The sequence below is a fragment of the Leptodactylus fuscus genome, chromosome 2 (genome assembly GCF_031893055.1).
Source record: "Leptodactylus fuscus isolate aLepFus1 chromosome 2, aLepFus1.hap2, whole genome shotgun sequence".
NCBI classification, from domain to species: Eukaryota; Metazoa; Chordata; class Amphibia; order Anura; family Leptodactylidae; genus Leptodactylus; species Leptodactylus fuscus.
Window position 1 is genome coordinate 158509543 of NC_134266.1, and position 22968 is coordinate 158532510.

The window sequence follows — 22968 nt, forward strand, 5'->3', positions numbered from 1 at the left end:
TACTACTTGCTGCTTAAATCACCGCACTTCTACAGCTTGCATTATAGAGACAATAATGAATAGGTTACAAGCACCATTTTATATTATAAGGATCACTTAACCTATTGACATAATGCACTATTGCTTTATATTGGCTACTGACATCATTAGAAGGCCTCTTTCAAGACTGCACACTTCACTGCCCAAGATACCCCTTCCATTATAAAAGTAACAGAGAACTATCGTCTCATATCCATTCATCCAGTAAGGTCACAGAGAATGCCTTTTACCTAATAGTTGGTCTTCAGCCATAGTATTTAACCTTTATTGCCCACTCCGATAGATTGCTAATAGGAGTTATATAAGACATCCCATGTTTTGTGAGCTTATACTTTTACTATGGAAGTGAGGATGACGAAGCACAAACTGTCTTCTGCTTTGGTAGTAACATTTTATGTAACGTCATTTATTAACATGCCTGTACTAACAGCATTGCATTTTACCCAACGCAATATACATATCCTAGAGATAAACCAGATAAACAGGTTGCCTCAAATATATCACACATGAAATACAGTATACATAAAATGAACTGATACATATAATAAGGACAATCCCAGAATGATCCTAACTAACGTAGAATACATTTGTGACTGAGAAAGTTTCTCTGCTTTACCCTGATGGGATTCACACCAATTTTTTAATAAGAAATATGCAAACATGATGTGGTCCTGAAAACATGGCTGTGGGAGCCATATTTATTGCCTAGTGGTTCCTCTGGGAGACCCTAATATAACCTTGTGACATGCCCAGCCCACCTTATCTGGCATCTAATTACATATTTCATTAACATATCTATAGATTTTATATTTCAATATAAAGATAGTATCATTTCCAGCTTGCAGAAAGTGAAAAAAGAATTCTTACAATGTGCAAAGGCTTATATAGCGATGACTGGTCATGTGCTCTGAAATCATTGCACGCTACCTTCCCCCTCTCCCTTACTATATTTGTACATTTTCACAGATAGCACTGAAAGCTATGAATTCACAGATGTTTCCACAGAGCTTACAGGAAATTTATGTATCACAGTGCTTTACCCTATATACCTATAGTATGCTTAAAGAGGACCTGTCACCAAGCAGAGAATGCTAAATAAAACACATTATTTAATCCCTGCCCTGATCAATTTGGTGTTTTTCTAGTTAAAATCCGTCCACCCATGTAAAAGATATGGCCACTGGATGGTTATATGTGAGCTAACTCTGATTCTCCAAGTGGGCGGTAACCCTTATGTTTTTCTATGAGAAAATAAAAGGTTCCCATCCGCCCGGACAATCAGAAGTAGTTTACAGATAATCTTCCAGCGCCCATATCATTTCACTGGGTGGACAGATTTTAAAAAGAAAAACACTAAATTGATCAGGGCAAGGATCAAATACTGTATTTTATTTAGTATATTCCTCTTTAATGCTGAGGCCCTACATTGCGGAAACGCAGCTTTTTTTGTTGCAGATTTTGCTGCATTTTATTGATCCAAAGTCAAGAATGGCTACAAAAGGAATGGGAAATATCTAGGAAATTTCTTAGACTTCTACCTTATGCTCAATCTAGTCCTGGCTTTGGCTCAAAAAACCGCAACAAGAAAAGCTGCATTTCCGCAACGTGGGGCCTCAGCCTAAAGTTTAGCTAAGCAGACAAAGATGCGTATAATCCTTACATTCAATGGTCTCCCCAAATCTCTCTGCATAAAAGAAACAGACTCTCTGGTTCCTCTGTGAGGCTTTATACACATGTCAGGGTTATGGTCAGTGATTTGCATCAGTGGATTTAAGCCAAGATCAGGAATGGATCAGAAATAGAGATGAGCGTGTAGTATTCGTTCGAATACCTTGCCGTCATAGGAATGCGTGTAAGCGGCTGGACACCAAGGGGTTAAGCGCATCAAATATTCGATGCACTTAACCCCTTGGTGTTCGGCCGCTTACATGCATTCCTATGGCGGGGAGGTATTCAATCAAATTCTACTCGCTCATCTCTAACCAGAAACACAGATTCAAAGCTTTCCGTTATACTTCATCTCTGTGTAGTCTCCACTTCTGGTTTTACTAACCAGTGACCTAATATTAAAGTGTCCTATCAATGTGTCTCAGGTACAGGCCTGTATTAGTCAGGGGTTTCTAACATGCATGCATTTTGTGATATATTCTGTAACTAATTTTACATTGTGATAACTTTATTCTGTGAGTTACTAACCTGTTTTATAACCTATGACAATATAAATGTTCTTGTACTGCCATGCTACTTTGATCTATAAATCTAGATGGAATTTATCTTGGTGAAATTGCATGCATTGTGTTTTCAGACTGAAAAGTTCTTGTTTGCTGTATGATGGCATGGATGTGCATTTAATGATACGGAGGCTGCCAACCATAACTCCACTATGACCAAAAATAGTTGTTTATTAGGCACAGTAAAACCATATCTTTGTGAACTACATGACAAGCGGTAGGTGACATATAAAAATGTAGCCTACACTTGTCCAAGTTTGCTTTGTATTGATTCATGTGTAATTCCTTTCTATGCCCATAGCGCCTCAATGGTTCTGCTGTTAAATATGTTGTATCATGCAGGGCATAGACCATCTGTATTACCCCAATCTGCATTCTTTTTATTGAATGACCTTTATGTATAGTAAATAATATGAACATAGTAAAATGCTTACAACATACAGTCCATTATCTCTTTCTAGGGTAGACTGATGATTTGTTCATGCATGGTGGTCTGCTGAGCACTTTTAACAATCAGAAGAATATGTTAAAACATTTCTGAGTGAATGACCAGCCCTTCTCTTTTCTAGTAGATTAAAGGGGGTTTCAGGGATTGTAATATTGATGATCCTTCGGATCTGGTCAGTGGGACCCCTACCAACTTTTTAACAGACTGCAGTGCTCGGGTAAGCTGTGTGGCCACTTCACTAAATTCCAAGTACAGTGCCATAAATTGCATGGTGGCTGTGCCAGGTATTGCAGCTCAGCCCCATTTATTTATTATAGGAACTAAGTTACAGTCTGACCATTTGCATAATGAACATGATGTTGCATGGCCGTTGAAGCAGAAGTAGCACTCACCTGAGCACTGCTGCATTATTATCAGTGGTGATCTTGGTGTCAGAATGAAAGATACTGATGATCTATCTATCTAAGGATAGGACATTAACCCCTTTATAGGGAAGGAAAAACAGAAAAGTAACCAAAGAAAATACAGTAAGGAACTGTCTCTAGCTGACCCTATAGCCGACTTATAGGATCCTTAGGTTGCTTAAACAAGCACTTGTATTTGATCTCTGTGAGTTCCATTTGATAGTTTATTTCTTCCAATCCACAGACATAGGAGCTTGCTTCGTTTTTAAGGTGCACCCACTAATGTTCACACGTAGGAATTTAGCATTGATTTTGAGGCAGATTCCGCCTCAAAATTAGAGCCACGTTCTGCCCTGAATCTGCCTCCCATTGCTTTCAATGGGGGACAGAGTTCAAAGCAGGAAAAAATAAGCATCCTGCCTGATCAGCCCCGAACCCGCAACGCGAGACCCTTGTCTGATTGGCCCCATTCATCTGGAACTAATCAGCAAGTGAAAGCCGAACCTATGCATATGTTTAACAGATATCATATTAATCCCATAACAACCCCTTAATGGCAAACATAGGCATATAACCATGTATACACCAGGGACATTGCATGCTGGTGAGAACAGTGTTGTAGGATACATTACAGAAAGTGCTAGACAGTCCAGCAGAAAACATGTTGCAGGAAACAATCATTTTGCCAGCATGTGCGCCTCTATGATTTCACAGTTTGCATACAGTATTATGTGATGTGATTTTCAATGATGCTGGACTGAAGATGGCTACTGATTCTCATCATTATATGCCTATACAAGCAGAATATGGTTATTTTTTTATTATGAGGAGAAATTAATAAGACTATTGATTATATAGAGATACCAATATACATAGATTTTTTACATTATTGGTTACTGTTGTTTTGGATCACATTTTTATAGTAATACTTTCTAACAGTTCATCCAGTTTCGATGGTTCCAAACAAGAACATGTAACACTAAAAATAAAGTCTAATCTGGAGGCAGCATGTTGTAGAGCTGACTGAAGTACAGTACAGTTTTACAGGAAAAGACGCCTTGTATTATTTCATTCATGTAAATCCATGCTCATTCTGGGCTTAGGAGTCCAAAGAGTGGTCCTATATGAGACTGAAAGCTATTTCCGCATGCAAAAGCTTTCAATCAGAGATGGGGACTGCCTCTTGGTGGCTAAGCACAGAATGATCAGAGATTTAAAGGGAGTCTCCTACTACCATAATCTCTTCTAAAACACATATACGCTGATTTTCTAGTCGGCACAAAAAAGGTATGTAATGCCACTAACAGATCCTACAACATCATATAAGTGTGTTAGAAGTTTGAAGGTGGAAGACTCCATTTAAGTCTAAATGTTATACAGAATCATATAAAACTACTATATACAACAAATTGCTCAGCTCCTTCTCTACTTGCTGCCTGCAAATTTGGCTGTATTTTCATTGTGCAACTTACACAGTTTAACAGCCCACACTTGCTGTACATTAACAGAATTTCATAGGCCTTTTATGGGCATTCTTTTCTAATGTGAAAAAACATAAAGGCTATAGACACAGTTGATTTGTAAAAATGAATTATACACACAATTTAATTCTCTTCTGCTCATGAGGGATCTCTTTTTCTTTGCGCTGACAGACACTGATGCAGATTGCTTTGTGACTTTTATCTCTCCTCTCTCTGTACACTGATACACAGTCTGATCCCCTGCACACATCCTTGTGTGTTCTCCTCCCATTCTATACTCTGATACAAAACAGCAATCTGTACTCCCTGAAAACATAGATGCTTGCCTATTAATGACTATTTAGGAATGTGCTTAATATTGCACTTACATTAAAAACTAAACCAAAAGCTCCATAGCCTTTATGTTCCATTGCTTCTGTTTCCCCGACTCTATATAGATCGTTGTTATTCCGTGTGTCCCGTTTAATAGTTGCTGCATTTTCTTATCCAGCTTCAGCTCAATCACTAACCCTTTGAACCTAGTTGAAATCTTCTTCAGAATATCATGTCACCATAGTAACCTTAAAATCTCATCTGGTTTGCTTGCATTATCAAATAGGATACATTATCATTCAGCTAACCTAAGTACTAAGGTAAATTACCCTCTCTCAACCTTCCAAACTTGTCTCATTTCATACCTCACCTGCTGGAAAAGCCCTCTGTGCTTCGGAAAGCTTGACTATGGTGACCTCTGGGCTGCTCACATGAAAGGACAGCCTTGAAGTCACAGTTTTGCTGTGCTAATATTTCTCTGCAGGGCTATTACAATGCACAGAGGAGGGGAGGTTGGCAGCCTTTCTCAGTGGGGTTTTGCGTATATTTTCTAATATTGTCTTACGAAGGTTAAGCAGTAAATGTCTCACAAGCTGTTGTATTGCATCTCCCAGCAGCTGCCACTGTTTGCACTGTTTATGCATCGCAGTGATGTATTAGAACTTGGCTGCAAATGTAACATTCTGTGAACAACTCCATACAATTGGGAAAATGCACATTCATGCCACCCATGCCTTATCAAGCTGAAATGCAGAAATCTGTTCTTGTTGAATAGGGCACTGACAAACTAAACAATTGTACAATTTTAGGGGCCTTTGATTGCAACGGCTTTTACAAATGGATACCATTGAAACGTTTCAGGTGATTGGTTGCCATCTCACTTTGAGGTATTCTAATTTCTACCATTATATTTGACTGAAAAAATATACATGTAATCTGCTGTCTTCATCATTCTTTTATCAGCTCATACACATATCACCTTACTTTTAACTCTTTGATTGCTAACATCACTCAGTCTATCGTGGTTCCCTTTGGAGAGATTGAACTTTGATGCATTCGCTGGTCATTAGAGTCACTTCTGTATAGCCATATTGTATGTTGATATAGGAATAGATCCAAAAAGCTTGCTTGATGCATACTAAGGCAGACTTGGCTGCAAAGTCAAAGTAGTCACTTAGACCAGCTGCATACTGGATATTAATGCATGTAAAGATGATTTATTATTATTATTATTATTAACATTATGCAGTTAAGTTTTTAATACATTATATGTTGTAATAAATGCAAAACCATCTAGTGTCACATTTGTGAAATGTATACATGAGGTGTTATCAAAAATCCAGATGAAGAGCCCGCACAAAATAGTTAAGACATGGCCATTTTTTTAGTCATTTATCCAAATTGTTCATCTTTTGTGATCCATGTCTATGAGGTAGGAATCTGTTTAAGTCACAGAAGAGAACGTTGCTTCATAGTGGATGTACATTAAGTCAAGATGAATTAGACCTTGAGATTACAACAGCCTATTACAAAGTCTATTGATTAGGAAATTAGTGTAAGGTGAAATGCGACAGCATATTCTCAAGGTACATTGTAACTTTACATACCCATAACAAACCGTTTCTTATTACTGACCCACTTCTAAATGCTATTAGCCTGCTTTAATTAATAGGCTAATTCTAAACTATGACATGTTTGATCAAGTGTTTAACTTCCCCCAGCCTCTTGATATGTTACTTGTAGCTGTCAGATCACCTTAATGTGTCTGCACCTTGCCTTTGAATGAAGAGAGAGCCCATATTGAATCTGTGAATGCTCCAATCATTTCTGTATCCTAATAAACACTGTACTTTTCCAAACAAAGGCTGACAGCTTAGTTCCAGTGCGCAGAGAATGCCACGGTGCATAATTAAGCAATGTGCCAATACTGCAGTCAAAAGATGACATTCTTCCTCTAATAACTATGGAACAATTATGTGAAATTAAAAATGTTTAAACTATACAAAATCCAGTTTAAGACATCACCTTAGCATACCAAATGTGGAACTTTGCCAGTTTTCTAACCTTTTTGCTTTTCCATAGTTAATTATGTATATGTCTTTTTTGCTCTTTGCCATTTTCCGTTGCATAGACTAATACATACTGAACTGTTTGTTTGGTTTTTTGTTATAAAAATCAGGGATTACCCTTTCCCTAGCATTGTGTATATGGTAACTATTCTATTCATTACCGTTCATTTTAGGTACTCAGGTTTGAGGATATTTATGATTACGTCCACACAAGAAAATTGGAGCAGTTGTCCAGTTGTGAGCTTTACTTTTAGAGGTTCACTTGACAGCTAAAGAAGTATTTTGGCTGCTATGGACAGCTTTTCCACTTTTCCTCTATGTGGAAATTCTTCTCCATCTTACCCAGTATCCATTCAAGGGTAAATAGTAAAAGTTTTGAGAACACTGGAACCTTGCATACATGAACATCTCCATTGTACATCAATGCACCAAAATGTGATGGGGGCTTTTAATACTAAGTTTTAGTAACTGTTTTAGATTGGGTCCAAACATTGTGGAAAAGCATTTTTTTTGTTACTAAATTCAGACATGGATTTAGCAGAAGGGAGAAGTATTAGGGCTTTCTTTATATTTTCCATTTCTTGTGAAACCACTCTATGGTTTAGCTAAAAACACCATAGCAAAATTTGCAACAAAAATGCAGCTTTTCTCTTTCTGCCACCGGCATTTTCATTGCTGTCTAGCCGCCATGGGATGCTTATGCAGTACATCAGCATTCCATCGCGGCATCCCACTGCTGTTTAGGCCCAGATGAATCGGCCTAATCTGCAGGAAGTCTCGAGGCATGGACTCCGTGGCTAAATCAGCTCCAGTGTCCGCGGCAAGATTGAGCAGGACTCTTCTTTTTTCCGCGTCCTGCTGTAATCTCTGCCTCCCATTGAAAACTATGGGAGGTGGATTCCAGGAGGAGTCTGCCCTGGATCTGGGAGCAAAATCTGCGGCACATACCCTAAGGAAGTATAGTACCCATTTCTGACCCACGTCTACGACCTCCTATCTAGTCAAACCAGTACTTGCTTTGTACTGATCAGGTGCAATAACCCCAAAACAATTGCTTGTGTATGTGTCTTTCTTCCTTTTCCCAAAGACTTTCTGGTGTGGCATTAATCCCAGTCAGTTTCTTTAGATTTCTTAAAAATTCAGGCATTGATCTATAGGGAGCCACAAAAGGTGGGGCTAGAACAATTTTTCCTTTCTTCCTCAGAGGGAACTTATTTGAATATTCTTTTTCAAGTATAATTTCATCATGCATCGTGTTTGTAGTACAAACAGCACAGTGAGGGACAGAGTGACAATAGTACTTGCTTCTCTGCATAGGGAAATAATAGAGAAGATATTTTTAGTAAGTGGATGAAACCAGTCTTGGAATTCCATGTAGTGTCACAGAATTAACTACTTTTTGTCAGGGTGTCTACACTAGGGATGGGTGTACCTCACAAGATTGGTTTAGACAAATTTTCATGAAGCTTAGTTTTCTGACTCATTTCAGGCTTCTTCTGCACAAACTAGAAGTGCTATTTTTATACTCTGGGATTTCCTCAGACCCCACAGTATAATAAGCGGAGGCTCAGGGGAAAATTGGGGCTGAATCTGATTCAATCCCAATCTGTTTACTCATACTTAGTTTTCTTCTTCTTTTTTTTTTTTCTTTCATCCAGTGCATTTAGAATTCAAATGCAGCAACTGTACAAATAGTCTGTTTTGCTACCTTTTTGTGTCTTCAGATCTATGTGTCCCCATGGTTACAGACTACAAGTAAATGGCAAGTAGTCAGATTCTAAATTAATGCTCTGCGTTAGAGATCTAGACATAAAGCCATAGCAAATTTTAATGAAGGAATGTTTAAGGGTTAAAGTATTTTATTATATTTATTAGATGCATTGTTGTAATGAAAAAAGAAAAAAAAAGACACATGGATGGTGACCCAAAATAACTCAGCGACACAAACAGTGTTTAAATGTTTTGTGCAGTATTAAGAAACATGGCTGTTTTCTTCTAGTAACAATGCCACAGCAAAGGTTTTATGTATTATTGTAGTTCTGCTTCATTCTAGTTAGTAGACTTTATCAATACCACATACTACCTGTGGACAGGCTTTAGAAGACAGCATTCACACAATGGGGGGAATCTATCTTTTACCATTCTGCACTTCATTTGCCACTTTCCATGCATGTGGCTGAAGTGAGACGAAGAGTATGAGGACGGGGAGCCTCGGCTGAAATATTTATTATAACTCATGCCAGGAACTGGAGTAGATTTCCATTTTTGATAAATCAGGTATTCCTTGTGCCTGTTGGGGCTTATATTAAGACTGGTGTGTGAAATGCCAGTATTAAAGAGAACCTTTCACCTCCTGGGGCACATGAGGTGTAATACACCAATAGAAAGCCGACAGTGCGCTGAATTCCTCCTGGTGCTGGTACCGTAGCTCTTCACTGTCAGAAAGGCGTTTCTGACAGTCAGTCAGGAACACCCTTCCTCACAGTAGCGTCTATTGCTCTGTACTGTGAGAGAGGTCATTGATTACCGCCCAGCGATGATGCTGAGCAGTGAGGTACACCCCCTCCAGTACTCGTCTATGGACAAGTACTATCTGGAGGGGAGGGAGGCGTTCCTCACCGCTCTCACAGTACGGCACAATAGACGCTACTGTGAGGAAGGGCGTTCCTGACTGACTGTCAGAAATGCCCTTCTGACAGTGAAGAGCTACGTTACCGGCACCAATAGCTCTTCACCGGGGGCACAGAACGTGAAAGCCGATGAATTCAGTGCACTGTCAGCTTTCTAGCGGTGTATAAAACCGCAAAACCATATGTGCCCCAGATGGTGAAAGGTCCTCTTTAATAAATTGCCCCAATGTATTTTTAATAATTCTGTTAAATCCCATTCATGATGAAACCATTGAAACACAAAGCTTAAATATCTACAGATATAAATAATCAACGTACGTAAGGGATTATAACAATACAATTTCCACATCTAGACATATCAAAATGATAGAACAGAATGTGAAAGGGTGGCTGCATAGCTCACACCGTCCCCGCATACATTCCCATCACTGTAGGTTATGAGAAGACTTTATCATTATTCATCAGCTAATTTCAATTGTGCTCTGCAAAGAGGAATAACTACCTTATTATGCTAAGTATGTCTTATCAACTCGGTGTCTCTGTATCCGCTATAACAAGGTGCCACACAAACAGTAAAAGCAATACTTCACAAGCTGCTCTTTATGCTTGCCGGTAAGAGCACTGTTAAGCGATTACCTTAAAAGAAAATAAAGGAATAACCAGATGTTTAAATTCATCACAGTATATTTCTTTGTAAATTCCAGTCATTTTGCATAAATGCCTGCGTTCCTGTCATTCACAATGCACTTCAAGCACCTCTTTCAGGAATAAAACGGAGCTGCAATTTTTTGTGAAGTATTAAACTAATTTTCTCTTGTGAAGCTGCAATAATATTTAGGCATTTTGGCTGCTTCCCCCGTTTTGAAAAATTGCTCGGCTCCAGACGTTTCCAAATTACAGTGTAGCTGATTTGATCTTCCTGTATTTTAGAAGTACTTACCATTTTTCTCCCCTAAAATACAAAGTGAACTTTAAAATTGATTCCGTAACGCAGATTTTTTTTTAGCCTTTTGAGGTTACTGTTTCTGTTTTTTTTCTTGACCTTTTAATACATAACTGGCAGAAAGTTGGAGATAGCTTTATCGTGATGTTCTCCTGTTATTAGCATGAGATCTTAGAACTCTTTGCCCTTTATTTATTCTCTGTGAAGATGAAGTTCACCAAAGCTCATTGTGCAGTTTTAGATGGGCAAACACACAAAAAAGATCCAGTTCGCTTCCTAGAGATCCATCATTAAAATATTGCATACTTTTTATGTAGAAGAAACATAAGTGAGTTTGCTAGGGATTTAAAATAATAGAGAAAAGAGGAAGTTCAGATTATAGCTTAGATCATTCTCCAGTAGTCAACATATGAAATGAAATAAGACAATATATGTAGAATATCCTGGATTTTCTCCCATTCTACAAAGACATACTGATAGGAAAAAAAAAAGTACATTGTGATCCCTAGGGGCAACATGATGGCCCAGTGGTTAGCACTACAGCCTTGCAGCGCTGAAGTCCTGGGTTCAAATCCCACCAGGAACAACATCTGCAAGGAGTTTGTATGTTCTCCTTGTGTTTGTGTGGATTTCCTCCCATTCTACAAAGACATACTGATAGAGAAAAAATGCACATTGTTATCCCTATATGGGGCTCACAATCTACATTTATATATATATAGTATGTAGAATACAATGCAATATTAACACCAGAAGGCCACCAGAAGACTTCTTAAATGTATGGCTACCTTTTGAGTTTTGTTTTGCAGTTGAGTTGTAGAAATAATTTTCCAATTTTCTAATTCGGGGGAAGAATTCCAATTTGTCTTCAATCTGTTGCAATTTACCCTCCCCAACTAGATGGTCACCCAGACACAAATAGAATAGTTTGCATATTATTTTGTGAGCACTTGTCATGAAACCCTGCCATGTTTAGAAAGGTTGCTTAATGGGTTTGTCCAATTCATGTTTATTGATGGCCTATAACTACTGATCAACAGGGGTCCCAGGTGTCAGACCCTTACTGGTTCCCTTATTGCTGATTTATACTGAAGTTAGGTCCTCAATGAAAATGAGTTGGACAACACCCTTTAACTTACATATATATGACACACATATCTGGACATGTCCATCCAAGAGGAAAGGTAAGGGAGGACATATCTGTACATGGCATTACTTATGTACTGATACCTGTATTCACGGTGATAGCTGCATTCCAAGCTTGTCTTGCTGTCAGACACATTCTTTACTAGTTTGCTGAGCTTATAGAATGCTGTGAGACAATTGGCTTTCTTAACCTTGGGTGCACATTAAGTATTGTAAGGATGACCTTGAGCAGATGACCTTAAAATCACAAGCGCTAGCTCTGGAGAGAAATTAAACTGGCAAAGAATGCAGGAAGATTTCAGGTTTGATACCTGGCAGAACTAGAAGTCTGGAGTGTTATATAGGCTGTAAATCAGGTTCAGTACAACTTATAGGTGGATTTTTTTAAATAATCCCCAGCAAGTGTCTCTTACCCCTTTCTAATGGTACCTCTCACTAATCTCTTAGTTACACAAAAATGAGGTTTTATGCTGATGAGCTCTGAATAGTCATGGGGGATGGTACCTGCTTCTTCTAGTTACACTGTCACCACTGGTAATAGCATTACCCTGACTTGCACCACATCTTACATGTACCTGCTTATTTCTACATTCTCCCTGGCTCCTGGCTGCTTTTTTGCTTATACACTTGTCTCCTGGAGTGAGGACAGTGTAGAGAGAAGCAGACGCGATGATCTGTGAATGACATTTAGCGTCAATCATGCCGCCCAGGATGTGATTACAAGCAATGACAGTGTGACTACAAGTAGCAGGTACTGATCCCCTTGTGACATTATCACACACAAATCTAAGCTTTTAAAAACATAAAACTTCACTTTAATGCAAATTAATAAGGAGCACCATTGGAAAGGGGTAATCTTGCTGCTGCATTTGCTGTTGCCTGTTTATGGGGGAACATCCACCTAATGGGTTACCCTTTAAAGGGGTATTCCCATGAAAATTACCATATTTAGAACTGTGGACAATCAAAAGTTAAAATATTTTTGCAAGTTTTATTTATTTAAATTTAGTGGTGACGATCTTTTGCCTTGATCAGTTACCAGTGGATATGACCATGAATATAGGAACTTTTAGGGTTTGGGCTTAAGCCCAAAGACTCAACCATGATTTCCTTATTGTGAACAGATTATCAGGCATACATGAGCAAACAATCCGACCTCAACAAAGAAATCATGGCTGGGTTTCAGAGTTGCGGAAAAGACAATTTAAAAATTTGCTGCATTCATGGACATATCCATTGGCAACCGATCAAGACAACACAGTGATACCAGTTATGAAGATTATGGTCCACCCTGTATATATTCACTGTGTAATGGAGACTAAAACCAGACATATCCTTTAAACATACAAACAAGAGGTGTCTCCATGTACTTTACCACTCACTGTATAGTAACTATTGGGTTATCTGTAGTTTTCCCATAAGGCCACAGTTATATGTTAAATTAAACCTTGCTACATCTGTATGTAGTGCAAAATTGAATGTTGGTCCCCATTTCACATTAGTGTTTATTTTAATAGTTAATGACATGACTTGTACTACTGCTATGAATGTCACTTACACTTGCCTGCCTATGTAAGCTCATGCGCATCTTACATCCTGATTGTAATTTCGTGTAACTTCCCAACAGAAATGGTTAATGATTTGCTTAACTTTCTCTCCAAATTGATTTCTATCATCCTTTATCACCTCCCACTCTCTGTTGGCTTGATTTGACTGTACGTTCCTCCCACACCAACTCCATCCTCTGATTTCAGTTTGTGACTTTTTCTTGCTAAAAGAAGCATATTTAATTTGCCTAATTAGTATTTGTCAGATGTATGTTTTAAGTAAACAAATTAATTTCTCTTTCTTCAACCAAGATAAAGTGTGAAATGTATAATTTGATGTTATCAGCAGAGAGTAGATGATGCATCCCTTGTAGGCCATATGGTAACTTGGCAATTAAAATAATATGGATTGGTAATATTAACTGTTAGTAATATGTTTGTTCCATTCACTTTTCTGGGACCGGCTTAAAATAGAATAAGGAGCTATGTATACACCATTGAGATTCTGCCCTTCCTCTCTATATCTGGAAATATGTGACTGCAAAGTCCAATATCTAAAGGTGCCCATATACCTTTAATAGTTGACGACCAAATACTCATTTGGGCAGTTATTCCCACCCCCATACAAATGCACGCTCAGTTTGACAGCGTACTATGCGTCACTGTCAAATGCCTCTGGTTGCAGCTTATCTCCATAGGATAACAAGGGATTGGATTTAACATAATTCAATATACCAGATCCTTCCTTCATCATCTGTCCTGGAGATTTGGGAAGCCCTCTTAATATAAAATAGTCAGCTTGTCCTGCCAATCTCCTAATTCACCCAACTTTTATCTAATATGTATGGGGGTCTTTAAGGCCTCTCCATTGAAGGCACCAACCATCTCTTGTTGATATATGTAAATAAGCTTCTTTGGACATTATCTTCAAAATTAATTCTACAATTTGTTAGTTTTTCTATTGCTTACCATTGTTATTTTATTACCTTTGTTCTGTATTGCTTACATTGAAGGTTCACTATTAACTTCTTCCTTGTTTTTATCAAAAGTACTTTTTTTGACCCAAATTTCAATTTTGAGAACAGTTACTATTCTTTCAATGTGTAATGCATAATGGTTTATGTGTATTAAGGCTATCTCTGTTTTCCTGCTGTAGAATTTGTCTGGATGCCCAGGCAAGACCGGGCGAAGTTTCTGAATGATCCCATGTTGGGATGATGTCACCAGACCTTCAGTACTACATTATCATTAGTACAAGATATACATGCAGAAACACAACTGGAGATGGCATTCTGGGGACTGCAAGTGTTTCAATCTCGTCATCTCATGAACCTGCTGCGCTATAGAGTCTACAGCTTTTATTTTTCCTTTACAAGAGAAATTTGTCAGTTATTGCTTTTATCAATGCTTTGTCATTTTTCCTTTTGCATTCTCCCTTTTGTTTCTTTTTAATATTGTAGTAGCGATAATAACGGTTGATTTATTTCATGTCTTTATTTTCATTATTATTTTGCAGAGATTGAACTTTAATATAAGTTGAAAACTTTGGTACCAATCATGAAAGAAGTGAAAAAAAAAATGCTGGTAACAAAAATGAAAAAAAAGAAAAAAAAAAGGAAAGAGTTTTAGCACATTCTGAAAGTTAATGTCGGTTTTACTTGGTACTGAAGTAAAGATTCAATTTCATGATGTATATAATGTAAAAGAGCAGCTGACTAAGGTGATTCTGTAGATTTTTTTTGTGACGTCTCCCTTTGTTAAACTGATTATCTATTTTCGGCAATAACTTAAGGACGAGAAATTTTGAGTCCTCGGTTTTCTATAAGTGCTTTTTTTTCTTGTTGAAAGAGGTGATATTCTAAGGTTTTATGAAATTCATTCTTAAAATAAACAGAAGTGCTGTAAATAACCTTCCATTAACTACGTGTAAGAGAAAAAAAAATCTATATATATTTTTTGTGAGGGCAAGCAATCTTCAGCATCTCTGAACAATACAGGCGATAGAAATCAACCTTGTAAAAGTTTATACCCTGAATGAGTTGCCAGGATGTGCCCTATTAGTTAGATTAACACTGTTACATTTGTTGTGTAGATGTTTAGACCTGATAACTGTACTAGCGTCATACCAGCATATTACCTATTTAAACCTTGTGCACAGCTTAAAAGTCTAGTTCTATTTTTGTTGTTCTGAGGATAAAAAAAATGGGAAAAAAAACAAAAAAAAAATGCCCAGACTAAAACGAAGCTACAATTGTAATATTTAAAGTATTTAAATTTGAAGTGCATCATATTTTTTTGTAAATTTTAAATTAGATCAAATAATAGTCCAGCCATTTCAGCTGCTCTATGTATTTGTTGTCATTTTCTCGAGCTATTCCTATTTTCTTGTATCCAGTGACTGACACTTGCCATATAGGAAAGGCATCACTCACCCTATGTTACCTTCTAATCACTTTGTTCTCCTTTAATGAATTAATTAGGAATGCGAATCATTTGTTTTAATACCTCAGTGCTCTAACTATCATGGTAGAGGAGATTAAGAATAATTTATTATAGAAAGAATAATAATAATAACAAAACTATTGAACATCATTGCACTGTGACCGGTAGGGAAAACTGACAATTTCCTATTTGCACAAGATTATTTTGGCTGTTTTATATTTGGTCCTCTCCTGGGGAAGCTTATGAAGGATATTTTATTTTCATTTTGTAATATCAAATGATAGGCCTACAACAGTGACATAGAAGTACAACTTGGTGTATATGGCATTAACGTACTGTTGTATGATTTCTTTTTGTATATGCCAAGTTTTATTATTTTTTTAACTGTTACATGTAAAAAAAAAAAAAAAAGAAGAAAAAAAAAGAGAATTGGTACTTTTTTTCATACAGCCAGTACAAGACACTGAATGCTACATTTCTGAAACAGAAGCTGCTGCACTCCTATTTTTATAAATGTTACTAATAGGTTATTAGACCATACTTAATCTAGGTTCAGTATAGCAAATATAGGGAGGGGGGCATGCTGAATTAAATTGATTTTTTTTTTTTTTTTTTACCTTTTCCACAGTTGTAAGTGGAAACTCCGTTGTCATTTTGTTTAACTAAATCTAGTTTTTTTAAACATTGAAAACAAATCAAACCAAACCGTTCTGTGTAATTAAAAGTAGAAATTGGTCCCCAAACCTTAATCCTAAGTCAGGGGATTTTTTTTAAAAGCAAATATTTTATTAATGTTGATAATGTACTGTACTTCCATACATATACATACACAATGCATATAAACACACATTTTATTTCATTCCCAGCCACTTCATAGAATTTTCTTTTATCCTCACCGATAGCTGTGTAAATAGTGACTTTTGTGTAAATGTGCTGTCCTGATGCTAACATACTAAATTCATTTCTCTTGTTCTTATAATAAATCTTGGTAGATGTATTGTACTTAAGATTACAGGCAAAATAGGTGTAGATCTTCACATTTAGGACCAGTAAGGATAGAACTTTCTCTAATTTAAGAATGATTTTTTTTGAGCATTTTTTAAAATAATTGTTATTTGTTATTTTATCAATCTGATGTGGTTTCAACTAACCAAAGGTCTCACAATGCTAAAAATGCTGGCAATCTCTAATAGGCATTTTGCAGATCTCCCTACCCTCCCTTGATTTTAAAAGGGGAATGCCATACTACCTTAAATGCTAACGCTATATATGCAAAACTGGATTTTTTTAATTTATTTTTTAAAGAGGGAGGCATGGTATATTAAATGATTTTACTAAGAGAAAAAAAAAACAAATATTTTTTTAAGAACGCTCAGAAGAAATTGATGATCTGTGTGAATATGTTTTTCATGTTTATACACCTTTTGAACAGTCCCTTTGGCCCACAGATGAATTGTGAAATCTGTTTTGTTTCTAAATGTGGCTACCTAGACCAAGGGTTTGCTCTAGTCCCATTTTCATGTAGCAATCTAAAAGTTTTGTAAATGTCTCTAGCACAAAACTTTAGCCGTCTCTTTATTTTACTCAAGGACAAAGGGTCGTGTCTCCATCGCTGCATTTTGCATCTTGTAAGGTTGTGTTTTCTTAATGGACTTTTGACCTATAATACTCTTTGTTTTTTGTCTTTTTTATTGGAGACGTCCAAGCACTTCCAGTCAAATCTTAAACACATACCAGCTCATACGGTTTAGTAATTCATATCACGTCACCGTGACTATGACATTAGTCTGTTATTCTTGACACTCACATAGCTATGTACCACACAGTTAACTGGCATATTCATATGTTCATCAGTCATGCTGAGTTGTACTGTATATATGTACTATGTATAGTGCATTAAAGCAAAAAAACAAGAGTTAACTTTCCTAAACATCTATCGTTAGCTGTACTAGTTGAGGGTCAGTTATATTGTTTCATATTCTTGGAAGTACACCTTGCTAGTGATCAATCCTAAATAAATGATATTACCTGTACATTATTAGCAATCTTTTATTTAGATTAACTGTGTCACACCCCTACCTCCAAGTACTGTATTTTGGCCTCTATATCCTAAAAATATTGCACTGGTGTAGATAAGGAAATATTTCCATAAGGTTCTGTTCACGTCTGCATTGTGGTTTCTGTTTATAATGGATGCCACAATGCAGTGCCAGATCTTTTGTACAAAGACTACCAGCAGCACCCAGTAGACCCCGTTGATGTACGTTGTGGTGCTATGGTTTTGATTGAGAGTAGTGTAGTATGCTGTCCCGTTCTTGCCATCAGACGTGACAGATTGGGTTATAAAGTCTTCATACAAATGGGAACAGAGTCTTACTGAGAGGCAGTGGTACTTTTCCTTCATATTTGATGGAATTATCCATAAACATACGCACAATCTACAGTTTCAGTACTTGTTTGTACATAGTGGACATATAGTGGACTCCATTATCATCCACCCTGTCAGTTGCTTCTCTCTTATAATTGTGTATCTTACCTATGAATGTCAATGTTATGATGATGTACTGAAGAACATAACAGTCACTATACAATATATTGGATTAATGTGCTCAGTGGTTCACATTCCTTTCACAGCTTGAGAATGCAGTGTAACAGGATACTTGATACGTGAAGCCGCCCTACTACATGCATTGTATAGTTGAGGTGTAATAAGTATGGCTTCATGGTGGACAGAATACAATTCCAAAATCTTGAAAATAGTAAGAGATGATTTGCAGTGTTAATCATGGGGACACACAAAGAGGTTTTGCAAACTACATACCTTAAGGAAGACCTTTCACCACCTCCATCAACTCCAACACTTTACATCCTTCAGTAGTTGCTGCTGAGCTGATTCTGGCACAGTTGGAGTATTTTTCTAGCCCCATCCATTCCGGAGCAGTCATTTCTAATAGTTTCAGCACTCAGTATACTATATACTATACTAATTAGACTCTCTTCTGTTCCTTATTGTTTGTGAAGGGTGTGGGCTAGGAAAAAACTCCAGTTGTGCCATTATCAGTACCTAGTATCAGTATTAGTGGCACCTATTAAAGGATGCAAAGAGTTGGAATTGGTGGAGATGGTGAAAGGTCATCCTTAAAATTACCCCAGTGCCTTGTTACATACAAATTTCATATAACCTCATCAAAAAAAATAGTTTAATAGTCATATTAATGGTATGTTTGGATTGACAATATAAAAATCTTTGATGAACTGTCACTTGGTAAAAAGTTTCAACAAACATAACAAAAGTATGTAACATAAAAATATATATATTAGCTAGCTTGTGTTTTTTCTGCATGCCAATGTCAGGAATGTGACAACGTAAGGAAACATCATAACACATATTGACTAACTGAACTGATTCACATTGCAGCCATTTAGTAATACATCTCTAACACTTAATGGTATCCATGAAAGTTAAATAAAATTCCATCATGTCTCGATGTGGAATATTTCCATAGTGACCTATGAACATGGTCTGTCCAAATACCCAACAGTGTGGCACATGGTAGATACTAAATCATGCCCCCTCCCTCCCCAGCCACAAAGTCCTTGATATCAGTACTAGTATCCTAACAAGGTAGTTTATAATAGTGAGACAATTTACTATATGATTTCAGCCTTATGTACCTTTTAGAAGATAACAGTTGGCGTTATATATGTCGCGGCATACTACAAGAAAGGAGGATCTGTTCATTGTAAGTTTGAAAGCGTGTTCTTCCTTCCCCAGCACTGTACCCATAATGGGGCTTTTCCACTTGACCAAAAATAAGGAGGAAATTGTAGCTGTAAACATGGTAGGAAATGCTAGTCTCTATAATATTGGGATGAAGGGCGTATCAAGCTAGTGAAAGGAGAAACCCAGCAACATAGGACTATCATGACTTTATATAGTAGTGAATTTCTTTATGTGTAGATGTTCTATTTGGAGAAAAGCATGATAGTGGTTTCCTAGGACAGACGCATAATGTGGCGGTATAAAGCCTACCTGTCAGTGATTTACTCTAAATGCAAGCACCGTATGTACCATAGCCTGGGTTTTCATCCTCACACTATATTTGAATCTGTTTCTTCAACAATATGCTAAAGACGCCTTGAAAACAGCTAAAGATTTTACAGCCTTTAGACTACAGTTTGTAATCTAGTGCTAGTAAAACTCTTTTATCAAAGCTGCCTAAGCCTGGCCTTGTTGCCCATAGCGATTAATCAAAGCACGGTTTTCATATCTTAAATTATTCTATGAGAATGAAAGCTGCAGACTTAATGGTTGCTATGGGTAACAGGGCCTGTTTTGATAAGAGACCTATTGTGTCTTTGTACAATTGAAAATAATTACTATAATTGGTCAATTACCAGTGACCTCAGAAATCCCAAACGTGAGGAACCTTTAAGGGTATGTTCACACGGTGGGAAATGGATTCCGCGTATGAACATAGCACGTGGCTAGCCGCAATGGATGCAGTGCCCCCGCATTTCATCACAGCATTCCTCTCCGGATTAGGCCCGAATGAATGGGCCTAATTAGGAGGGAGTCTCACGCCATGGATGAGTCAGCCATGGAATCCGCAGCAAGATAGTTCATCTTGTTACTTTATTCCACTACTAGCTAGCGAAAAAAAGAAGCGAGCAGCTCCCATTGAAGTCAATGGGAGCCATTTTGGCAGGCGGATTTTGAGGCTCCTTTAAGGATTTATTCAAGGTTTTCCTTGTACTAGATATATTATAGTAACATGTTAAAGGTGCTGGGGCTCACTCCGTAAATGCACAGACATGCTGTATACGCAGACACCCTCACAGTGTGTACTCCAATGATGTGAGCCTTGTATACAACATTTTCTGCCTATTGTTGATGTCACATGAGCAGCTGCTTCTTATATCAGTACAGTATTGTTGTATAATAAACCATTGTCCTGCCACGTGTTGTGCATGAGTATATAGGAAGCTGGATTTTGATTGCCTTTTAGTTCCAGTCCAGTCTGCTTCTTTAGTGAGAGCCAGCATGCACCTACTAAATACTACTGAATAATGTCATATCACTTCCCCGTCATGTCTATGCGATTGGCACACTCCTGCTGACCAGTGCCTTTATGTAGTGAAATTAGTTATGGACAAGCAATACCGGACTTCAATTGCACTGTATAAATGGGATAAGAATGAATTGTTTATACGCTGTATTGTGACACATTGTTTGTTTCATAGGTTCCTTAGGTTCAATTGTCCTTTTATTTGAGCTATTTTTATACACTTGTATTCAGTGGAGACATAGCACAGTCACTTTGTACAATGCCTTCCAAAAATAAAACTGAATCCTCTCAGTAACAGGAGACAAGCAGGTGATTCGACAAAATGCTTGTTGGTCCAGACCAAACGCAATGAAAACACTAACCAACAAATGAGCACGATCCCCTTGGTTAAAATGAAGTTTTATTTTATTTTTTATTTTTTTAACTCTTTAGGTTTCATGATATTCACTCTAAGTCGAATTTGTAGCTTGGACTTTAAGGTAGCATGGCTCTGTCACTGTCATTCTCTATATCATTGTACAGCAGTTTACCGCTGATGAATGAGGCACATTGTACTAGACTAGTTCAATTGTTGGTAATTGTTGGTAATGACGACCTGAAAGGTGTACTAACTCGTATTTTACTTTGTTTCAGCTACAACAATGTAATTTTATCCTTAAGTGTGAATGAGGGCTAGGGACATAGCCACAAAGATGTTTTACGTGTTTGCCATACCATAAACAAGATGAAAGCAATATTATTTATTACATCGGTATAAAGTCATCCATGGTTTGTGTGATGTATAACTGTTTACAAAAACACTAACTTGTATTTAACTTGAAAAAAATGTCTTGTGTAGTGTTCCTTTGAAGCTGATCTTGTCTGTTACAAAACTGAATCTGATTTTTTATGGAACTTAAGAAATCTGTGATGGCACCAATGGAATTCTGCTCTAACCAAGATACACTGTACATAACAGTCATGTTTTGACATCCTACAGCTATTCACGAGTCTTCAAAATCAAATTCTCCACATATGTGTAAACACTAAGATTTCTGTATGTTAAGCAATACTTCAATATACTGTAATGACTTTACCAAAAAGTAAACTGAAATAATAATAATATAACGAAAAAAAACATTGTAAAGGTTATAAGTCACCCAAGTTGCCCACCTGAACTTTACTGAAATCACTGAACAATCAGAATGTACTGTTATTTAGATGAACTTCAAATTATTTTATTTATTTTTCAGTAATGTTTTGATTTCTATGGTTTTATTTCGATCTAACAGGGTAGATAGAGAATAAGAAGAAATACAGGAGTCACCAATGCTTATTATAAACTGCACAATGCACCCAGTGCTAGATATGTGTGCCTCTTATGGGATAGAGGTAGGCTGTCAAATCTAGAAGCTAATGTAACTTGGAAGCTCTAGATCCCAAGGAAAACAAAGCATCACTGGTGGTTCAACGTATCTTTACACAAATTAACCTTAATGGCACTGTGGCAGACCTAGCCCTTACTTTTATACTTTAGTATGAACTGATGCGAACTTTGGTAGTGACTATTTTTTTTATATATATATACTTATGTATGTATCTATATAAATATATATACATATATCTATCTCAAGCATCGCATCTTTCAGGTCTTTGTGTATGGCTTCTTGAAGCCTCATTGTAAAATACTATGTGGATGGGGGTCTCTCACATCATAGATGTGGAAAGTATAATTTTATATTTGTATTTTCAAATAAATAAGTTTGTGAAAGGTTTCCATCCTCTACTGTGGTCCAGAAATCAATGTGTTTGTCTGACAACAACAACAAAAAAAAGATAAATAAAATAAACTGTTTTGAACATGTCTTCTGTGTCATTTAGGCAAATCGGCCGCCTCATTCTGCTTATTTAACATCATTATGGTAAATCAGGTATTTTAAAATTTATTTTTTTTACCGTGGTTCTGCTAGTTGACACTAGTTATCTGTAACAATGTGTTATAGCGAGTAGAAATCTGGTGCAAGCTAGCTTTTCAACAAACTCTGCAAACCATAGTACAGATGATTTTAAGAAAAGATGTCATATATTGTATCAGGGGAAAATGCTTTTTACTGCTCTTATCAGGCTGTAGCCCCTTCCCACTTTCCATAAATTGAGTTTCACTCTGAAAACCCATACTATATCTGCAGATCACAAGACATATCTGTCGAAGCTGATGGACAGGAAAA

The 22968-nt window shown here is 37.0% G+C and overlaps 1 protein-coding gene across 5 annotated transcripts in view; it reads left to right on the top strand.

Annotated features, from left to right (window-relative positions):
* The window catches only part of MSI2 (musashi RNA binding protein 2), a 538668-nt gene extending 516064 nt beyond the window's left edge, over positions 1–22604 (top strand). For 4 of the 5 annotated variants that reach the window (XM_075264907.1, XM_075264909.1, XM_075264911.1 and 1 more), the window contains 2 exons: positions 5725–5802; positions 14407–22604. In XM_075264907.1, coding sequence (XP_075121008.1) covers positions 5725–5766 — 42 coding nt within the window. In that variant the 3' untranslated portion in view covers positions 5767–5802; positions 14407–22604. The remainder of the gene's footprint in view (positions 1–5724; positions 5803–14406) is intronic. The other variant, XM_075264910.1, reaches the window with a different exon arrangement.
* Positions 22605–22968: the final 364 nt, after the last annotated feature.